Genomic DNA, 9,870 nt, shown 5'->3' on the forward strand with positions numbered 1-9,870 from the left:
GTAGAAGAGACCAACGTGTTGAAAGAGGCAACTTGCAATCAAGAACATCTCAAGAAAAAGATAGCTCTATTGGTGCAAGAAAAGGATGAGTTGCTAATGGCCAGGAATGAGTAGCAAATGATTCTCGACGCCTTCACTATATGGCAAGAATAAGGATTGGAACAAGTTAAGTAGAAAGTTGAGCAATAAGTTGAGCGAAATGTTGACACTATACATGATTTAGCCACTCGGTTAGCACAAGGAAGCTATGAAAGAAAATGGGACAATGAAAGGACTAACTTGATAGAAAGGTTGATGTATACCCAGCAACAAAGCTTCTAAATGTATCCATTGACCTACGCAAGGAGGACTCAATTGAGAAACTCAAAATATAATTATAGAAATCAAGACAAGTTCAAAAAAAAGTTTGGGAGTAATGGTATCTCATCTCCAATGCAAACTTACACCAAAAGATTGTGTGTTATAGCTTAGAATGGTAGGTCTCTCAAGTAAAGACCTAAAGAAACATCATCAATCAAGAAGAGCCACAAACAACACCACAACCACTTAATATAGAGGAATGGGGCCCTACAAGTACCATGGAGTCAACACCCAAGAACTAGTACCCGTGGGAGGCTCACTAGACGAACCCACTTTTTTGGACACAAGCAAAGATCTTAAGCAAAGGAGAGAAAGGCTAAAAAATGTCATGAGGAAATTTACCCTCTCCCCCTAACATGTGCCATTCCCGAAGAACAAGGAACCCACCCTCATTAACTGAGAAAGATGAGGCATTAGAATGGTGGAAGTTGCAAAATGTACTCATGAACTTCATATTCATCTCCAACAAAAATTCAAAACTCTACTTCCCCCAAATGTGATGTAAAAAGTAATTTGAAGTGGGAGCAACATTAGAAAAAAAAAAGGCTTGACTAGAAGGCACAATATCCATGGTTGTGATAGCAAGAACAAGAAGACTATTGGGCAAGCAAAGTTTTTGAGGTGCCTAGGATAGTGCTTGGATATGAGGCAGAGCCCCTGAATGGAGGGAAAATTAAATTAAATTCAAACAATGAGGCTTGGATAGCTTTTGGTAGGACCATGGCATTGGAAAGAGGAGACCCCACTTAGCTATCTTACCCATGAAGGTAAGGCATGGAGTAGACTATGATCCTAAGACTTGTAGCAAATTTTTTTTTTCCTTATCTTCAATATTAGGGCTCAAAGAGTGTAGAACATTCTCAAGTTGCAAGAATGGGACTTGGTATCCTCTAAAATAATCTTTATGACATGTTTTTCAAACTACCTAGATCCAACCTTCATTACCACACGTAACTATCTTAGGTTGCTCATCGTGCTGCTAAATCAAAAAAAACTCTAGAAGAAACATGCCTACATACTAATTCTTACCTTCTATCCCACTAGTGACACGTATAGTAATGAAGAGCTACCTCCTACATGGAGTACTCTGTGAAGCTACTCTTACAAGCGTAGGAAAAGGAAGTAAGAGAAGGAAAAAAAAACAATAAAAAGAGAGGAAAAGTTCCACTTATACCCTAGGAGCATGCATCAGCATTGCACCTAAGGGTCCTCAAGTTGGATTTGTCCAAGAGTTCCAAACAGTTGGCTCCATCTCCAAACCCCTAGCCCCTTTCCCACATGATTACTCAAGGTCCTTAAGAGTAGGACAACCAAAGAAATTGGTAGACATATCCCCTTAAGTACCACTACACATCACCACACCAATAATCTAACAACAATTGGGTCCTCACATGTGTGGACATACTTGGAAAGTATTAGCTTTGCCTATTGCTAGACCCAACTTCCAATGGCACACCTCCCATCGCCCCTCACATTAGACAATAACCCCATAAGTGCACAACCCTTCCTTGCAATTTCTAAAGATCACAAATTTGAAGAACCATTAAGATCCACCCCTACTTCATCATTAATCTAACCTCTTACCCTCACCCACCATATAATTTACATCCCATGCATTCTACCAAGTGCCATGGGATTGGCACTCAAGTGTGAGGGTAATGTTAATCCCATACAAGGTTGAAAACTTTTCAATAAAGGGCTTAAAAAGTGATGGATATATGGGCCAAAAAAAGTAAAAGCAAAGATACAACAAGGACCAAGACTTCAAGATGCAAAGCTCAAAGCGAAAAAGCACATCAATTTTTTTAATAGTAACAGTTGGAAGATGTTAAGTACATTAAGATTATGCAAGGAATTGAAATTAATGTTTGAAACCCCCAACCATTCAATGTAAAATCTTTTTTGAGCACCCAGCTCTCCCCCATGCAACTTATTTTCAAAAATTTACGTGCACACAAGGCGCTAAGAGTAAGTGAGTTAGTGAGGAATTGAATGAGCCACAACATAACAGGTAAATTAACCCTATGGTTGTGTGAGGGAAGAGCTTTAGCCAAAAGCTGCACGAGTAAATTGGCCCTAACCATTTATGAGTAATACCACCTTATATTTAAGATGGAAAAAAAATCTAAGGATTCTAGCCTGTGCAAGATTCAAAGCTATCTTATCTCTACTATCTCTCACTTCTTTGTGGTCTCATCTTCTACCATGACTGAGAGCTTATATTTCCAAGGCTTTTTGCAAGTTTGGGAGCTTAGATTCTCAATTATAGGGTTATTTCCTTTCCTCTTGATCAAACTCTTTTCATCAAGTGTGCACCAAGAGAGATCGATGTGTGTGTGTGTGTGTGTGTGTGTGTGTGTGTGTGTGTGTGTGTGTGCGCGCGCGTGCGTGTGCGTGTGCGTGTGCGTGCGCGTGCGCGTGCGCGTGCGTGTGCGTGTGCGTGTGCGTGTGTGTGTGCGTGTGTGCGTGTGTGCGTGTGTGTGTGAAGGGGGGGAGGGAGTGTGTATAAGAGAGGTGTTTAGCGTGGAGAAACTCATAGAACTCTCTCTTCTCATCTTGTATGTGCAGTCTGCAGTCATAGATTGGGCAATACAAGGTTTGAAGTTTCACATTGTGGGATCAATAGAGCGTAGGAGCTCTTCGGTAGACTACAACCATCCATTAGTTCTCTTGCTACTTCTATCTAGATAGCCAAGTAGAGTCACTAACTCTTTAATGCATCTTGCCTAAGCTTGGAGGATGGGCATGGCTAGGAAGCTCACAAGATGAGACACTACTATTGAGAAATTGAGAGTACATGAATCGATATGCACTGATACATCTAGATCCAACAAAGTAGTTGGTCCAAACTATAGTATTTGTCTAGATGTTTGGCCAGAAGGGGGATCTTTGCATGATCCCTTATTCCTAGAGTGTTTCACATCCTTGTCACTAGGGTCTGAGTTATGTGAGTTCTAACTTGGAGTATATCCATGTGGTCAAAGAGTTGTCTTTGCACTAGACCCAATAGCGACTATTGCAAGGACCTTGCAACTTTTTTGTTCACCAACACTCTGAATTGTTGTAAACTCTATGTTGTGGACTGCAAAAGAGAGAGTATAAGATTTTCCCATGAATATTGATCAACATCATCAAAACATTTAGACCCTCAAAAATCTTTTATCGAAGTATGTCCTAGAGTCCAACCACTTGATAGCAAGTATCTCTAAGCAAATGGAGAGTTTCAATCTAGTACCATATGCATCATGTGTTCACGTGACCACCAAATGTGTTTATGTGCATCATATAATCTTAAATGCTTCATTGAGGTGTATGGAAAATTTCCAATCCAATATAAGGGTGGCTACATAACTATTCACAACCCCAAATGTGTTCATATGAACCACATGATCTTATGAAGGCTAATCAACATCAATGACATGTTGAGATTCTCAAGGTTTTTTTATCACACGTGTACACGGAATCTAGCCACCTCCATTAACAAGTATCTCACTAAGTAAACAAAGATTTTCTAGTCTATTACTAGGGTGGTTTGGTAACTATTAACACCAAATGTGTTCATATGAACCATGTGACCTTAAATACATCATTGAGGTGCATACTTAATACATTCACAAGGTGCCACAAGATTATAAGTTGCAAATGTCATTTGTACAATTAAAAATGTAGACTTGTAGATCACTACTATGGCTTTGTGTTTGGCACCTCCATGCAAATTTGGAAGAGAGTTAACTACATCTAGGAGCCGTATATTTATGGCTCCCTTAGATCTAATGGGGGTGCAATGATGGTCTCGCTCAAAAAGTCAACTTTGGATCTGTAAAGAGTATCTAGCACTCAACTAGATATGCATCACTTCCAAGCAAGGGTATTTAATTAACAACTATCATCCAAGATGTGGCTACTAAATTTAGATAATATTCCTCTATTGCCCTTTCCACATATTAGATGGAAGATAAAACTTTGTTCTCCACTCAAACATCCTATAATTTGATTTTAGGACTTAGTGTGCAATTTATGATTTATCAAACAAATCCCACAACTTTATGCTCTTTCAAGGGCATGTATTTTGAAGAGACGGATATATTTATAGAACAAGTCTAGGTAAATTTCAAAGCCATTTGAGGAAGAAAGCACCTTAGGGTACTTTGATAGTTTTGTAAAATTTGAAGGTATTTTGGGAATTTCAAAGTACCAGGGCATTTTGGGTAATCTTACCTCTGTAAGCACACAACACTAATTATACTCCTTTCTATTACCCATAAGCAAGATACATCTAAGCATACATCACGGAAACCAATGCAAACTACGTGAAGCTTTTAACTTTATGCATTGGCTTGAAGAGATGTATGAGTGGAATTTTAAAAACTAATGCGTGCTCAATTTATCCCGCATGAAAATTAAGAAAACTATTTCCTACTTGGATAAACCACAAAAAGAGTTTTATTTTGATCACATATAAGCAAGACACAAACCACATTCATAAAACCAAGGTAGAGTTTAAGTTCATTTATAAAGTGAACTTAATCATTCAGTCCAGATCACACATAAGCAGAACTTGATTTAAACGGTAATCTTTTACGATGTATCCCCACAACAAGGCACAGGACTTGACTAAACGGTAAACTTTTATGATGAATCCCCACAACAGAAGACGGAGACATTGAACGCCGACAAAATATCTACAGTTTCCTATCATCAAAGAGCTCAAAGACCTTCCCTTTGAGCTGGTTTTGCTGAAGATATCTACAAGGCAAGCAATATATATTTTGCCTCGTGAAAAATCCCCAAAAAAACCCCCTCAAATTTACCTAAAAATGACACGCATGCCATGATGGCAAACAAGAACCAAGAGCGATTACCGACCTATGCATTATCTTATTCATATCCCCATGCATCTCTGACCCACCAAACACTCTCAGCGACCACAGCTTAGACACAATGCTTCTCACTGCAGGTTTCTACAGTGCAAAAAACAGTAGAGCAATCCGCTAGATGTAAACAAGTATATTACACGCAAGTTGCAAAAAGAGTTAATACTACAGACAAGTTCAAATTACATGCAGGTTCAAAAGCACTTCAACAGAGAATCGCAAGAGCCCACAACCTCCAGCTTATCTAATTCATAACACCATGCATCTGGCACACTGAGGCGAACTTCAGCCACCATAGCTCAAACACATCTCCCCCTACAAGTAGTGCAAAAATCATAGACCAATCCGCTAGCATGACTACCCACAGCAAACCTAGGTAATACATGGGTTCCCACAAGGTAATGTGCATGCAGGCTGAAATAGCCAGATTAGACATCTGTAGACCCGGGAATCAGGAATAGTAAAAGACAAAGACAAAATCCAACTCCTATAGGAAGCTTTTCGCAGCACATTTCTACCTCTATTGAAATTTGTCATTTGACAGGCCCACAAGCATGCCCAACTTCTGATTGACTATTTATTGGCTAACTCAATGTTGGTTGACCTATTTCTAATAGGCCATCCCACTTTTGGCCAATCAAAGGACGGCCTGCAGCCACTTTCATACACTTGTACTTGATGTGGAGAGACTGAACCTGTTGTGCTGATGTTCAACCATTGTATTCTTCATTCTCATAGTGGCCTCTTGTCAAGCATGCTCATATTTTTGCAGTTCGTGAGCACATTCTTCTCCACTTAAGACAAACTCTTGTGCTAAACTCTAGCATAAAGCACAAAAGAAGCTCCAAGCATCATTATTAGCACCACTGAGACTGCTGGTACCATCACTTCGACACAGCATGACAAGGGACTCTGCAATTTATTACAACTAGGTAATCCTAAAAATGAGATAAACTCGCAAACTTACAGCCAATGAAAAAGTCACCTGGCATCTTTTAGGAACAATTTATGGGTGTGATATGAGGAAGTTGATGTGTGTGTACATGCATGCGTGCATGTGTGTGGGCTCGTGCACACTTGCACGTATGCACGTTGCGCGCACAAGTGCATGTGTATGTGGATGCATGTGTGTGAGAGTGTGAACAGGGGTTTAGAGAAGTGAAAAAAAGACCCTTGATGATGCTCTAGTCCGACATTTGTATAATCCATAATATGGTGTGCAAAGCATCTTCAGTACAAGACATATTTTAGCTAAAACAAGAATAGTTGATTGGATCTCACTATGTATCAGCACCAGTTATTTATAAAATTCAAAACCAAGTATATCCCCCTCCTTACCCCCTCGAACACACTGAAACTAGTAATTTCAGCATTACACTGACATTGACCCTAATTTACTCTCAACATGAGGACAATCATAGAGTATAATCATCAAATGCACCTTCCATTTGCAGAGAACCCTGACAGTTGGGGGAAGGTGGCAAATAGTTCCCTGGATAGAGCATACCCTTGGAACCATTTTCACAAAAAATCCACTCATTTGACTAATCAAGATATGCTCAAGGCATTGTTACTAGGTGTGTGTCATGAACCAATATCTGGGGAAAACTTTACTAGATGTTTAAGACAGAGAAACACTCCTGTAGCATTTGACTAGAACATTTATAAAGTTTTTCATTAACATGTAAATTAGAGAAAATGATTTGCAGCATGAGTGTACTGCCAATGCGTAGTGTAGCAAGAATATACTAAAATGTTCACACTTTTAAATTATGATATGACATGCCAAATGCCCACCTGCTAACGCCTTCCAAAAAGCATATGAAACAAAAATTGCAAAGGCATAACAGGCATGCAGACAAGTTGTTCTCAGCTTCAAGCTATGCATAAACTTGTAACTGACAGAAATGTGCAGAATTCTTCCTTACTACTCCACTGCCATGAGAACTCTGAATCAATTCATCAATTAACCAAGAAATGCAAGCCAGAAGCTTCCAAAGAGCATGTACTCCACAAATCCTCAAGTTCCAAGCAGATTATAATTATATACCATGAAGCAAAGCTTAGAAAAAGTGTGTTTCATTGCAAGAAGCAATCAGACAAAACCTCTGGTACATTCAAGAAAATTAGAGCTTCACTTCAATCAGCCTCTTGATCAAACCTTATCCACAAGTAATACAACCCGATAACCATCCTTTCTTCTGTTTCAGTGTTTAGGTGACATGATCTGAAGCTGTAAAGCCCCAGTTTATCTCGCGATTGTGCCAGCAAAATAAGTATCTCAAAGCCATTTACCAAAATACCAAAAAATAGCTGATCCACTATAAACAGCCTAGGTAAACAGAACGTCAGGTATCATAGCTCCATTCTGGCAACTAGCAGCCTTGATCTATAAGATAATCACCAAGCCTTTCTACTATAGTGTTGCATTCAGGTGGTGTGACAGGTTCATCATAAATGCCTACCACAAGAGCAAGATTGGTCTTCTTTATTGTTACACCACCAGAGCCCTGTTGTCATAACATATCACATACATGTCAGCATTCAGTTTGCAATAAGTAGTATTACCACAAGGGTTGCAAGTTCATCTTGTATACACTCAAAGCTGGTAAAAACTGAGCAGATTCTAAATGGCTAAACTACAAATCTGCTTCAATGTGAAGATGCGCTCAGGATTCAAAGATTGTGATATCTTCACTCTGAAGTAGGTTTTAGCCACTTAGCAAGCTACATCCGCCCTTCATGGGGCTTCGGGAGTATAATAAGACCAGACTGTAAAAATTCAACAATTCCTTAAATCTTTTTTCTTCTGAAAGTATGAACTATTGCATAAAAGTATTGCTGGTCTCTGTGATAGACTTGTCGGTTTCATTCCACAGCATCGATCCCAAATTAGTAAACCAGAATACGTTTGCACATGGATTTGGCTAAGAACATACCTTCTTGCCCCGGATCACCACTCCTTGCTCTCCTTGGAGAACAAAGTATTTTGTGCCCCCAATAAATAGGCCATTCTGTGCAAGCGCACTTGGATCTGTGAATGCATTTACAATGGCAGTGATCTCCTCTGGCTTGATCTGCAAGAAATTGTACAGAACATTCGGACCAGATCAGATCTGTTTTTCCCACCAGGATGAGCGTAGACTTGTGAAAAAGAACCAGAAATAATCATCCTCCATAGCCTTTATAAGAACATTCCAGCCGAATCAGACTATTTCACATCAAAATGAGAGCCTTTAAAAAAACACACAAGCCGAGTCAGACGGTTTCAAATCAAAAGGAGAACTTTTATGAGAGCATTCTAGCTGAATAAGACTGTTTCACATCAAAATGAGAGAAGAATCTCAAGAAAGGAACAGGAACCCCAAGATCGCAATCATCAACGCATGATCCTCGTTAGCCTACGATAGAAAATGACGCAGAAACACAAGAAAGAAGCAGGAAAGACGATCCTCCCTAAACGTTCTAGCTTACACAAATCTGTCTTCGCATCAAGGAACCAGGAACCCTAAGGTTGCGATCATCAAACGAAGCGATCCTCCATGGCCCAAAACATGAGAATAATTGCAGAAAGGGATCGAATCAAGCTTTCGTTACCTCGGGAAACTTGTCACTGGAAGCCCAGACCGAGCCTTCGACGCCAATAATGGCAGCAGAGGTGAGGGTGTGGCCGGTAGGCAGGGCGCAGAGGAGGTGGTCATCGACATAGCTCTGCCAAGACATATTGATAAGAGCAGGGAGAGCCTTTGCCTGTGATTGTGATAGTGATTGCAACTGTGGCTATGGCACCTGTGTGTGGTCTTGGCTATGGCGGATCACACTCGGCGGATGCAGATAGCTGCAAGCGAAGGCTTCATATATAAAAAACATCAAGACAAGATAATGACCAGCATTTGTTAGCATTAACCTCGATCCTTTAACCTTAACAATAACGACTAATTATTAAGAAAACCAATAATGCTAATAATAATATTACCTAGTTTGTTCATTTGCTTTCCCTGAGACCTTTACTTTTGGCTCCTACTCAAAATGTGTAAAATAAATTGCAGATTTCTAAGAAGACCTTCAAACTTTGAAGGACAAAAAGCTTTAACACCTCCAAAATTTTTCAAAATGTCACTTATAAAAATGGCCAATACATGTGAATTGATGTGAAGATCCCTCCAAAATATGACATGGAAGATTTTCTTATTTAAAAGCCTCTCTCTTCCTCTTGTATATGTTGTGGAATTTCCCAAAATAGCCCTCAAAGTTTAAGGATTACCAAAAATAAAACATTATCCTTTTTGCTCGAATTGCTCCACGGAAAAAAAAAGGAGGGTTGAGAACTTTGACCAAATCCAATATGTTGGAATTTTCACATGAAATATTATAATTATTCATTTTTTTTTAATTCTTAGCCAAATCAATGCTTACTCATATGTGTTTTTTATTTTTGTGCATTTTTACTAATTTACTTACTAACATGTGTTTTTTTATTTTTGCACATCTTTTCATTTTGGAAAATCAACAAGTTAATCCTCGAACCTTTCCCTTTTAAACATACATCTACAAACCAAAAAGATGACAAAATACGACAGTTAATGCAAAGCTTCAAAAAGCATGTAAATCCCACTTTCTTCAAGCTACCATCTGC

General features: G+C 39.2%; 1 protein-coding gene across 1 annotated transcript; it reads right to left on the reverse strand.

Annotated features, from left to right (window-relative positions):
• Window positions 1-7,257: 7,257 nt before the first annotated feature.
• LOC148020170 (profilin-1-like) lies at window positions 7,258-9,091 on the reverse strand. Its single transcript, XM_087700461.1, has 3 exons — window positions 8,832-9,091; window positions 8,174-8,311; window positions 7,258-7,744 (listed from the first exon to the last, which is right to left on the reverse strand). Exons 1-3 carry the CDS (start codon window positions 8,955-8,957, stop codon window positions 7,610-7,612), a joined length of 399 nt encoding a protein of 132 aa, XP_087556587.1. The 5' UTR covers window positions 8,958-9,091; the 3' UTR covers window positions 7,258-7,609.
• Window positions 9,092-9,870: the final 779 nt, after the last annotated feature.

Source organism: Lygodium microphyllum, chromosome 19 (assembly GCF_053477565.2).
Source record: "Lygodium microphyllum isolate KBCC chromosome 19, Lygodium_microphyllum_v1.1.10, whole genome shotgun sequence".
NCBI classification, from domain to species: Eukaryota; Viridiplantae; Streptophyta; class Polypodiopsida; order Schizaeales; family Lygodiaceae; genus Lygodium; species Lygodium microphyllum.

Coding starts and splice junctions, on each gene's coding strand:
- LOC148020170 (XM_087700461.1), bottom strand. CDS start 8,957: ATGTCTTGGCAGAGCTATGTCGATGACCACCTCCTCTGCGCCCTGCCT. Junction 8,312..8,831: donor CCAGTGACAAGTTTCCCGAG/GTAACGAAAGCT, acceptor AATTTCTTGCAG/ATCAAGCCAGAGGAGATCAC. Junction 7,745..8,173: donor TGGTGATCCGGGGCAAGAAG/GTATGTTCTTAG, acceptor TTATGACAACAG/GGCTCTGGTGGTGTAACAAT.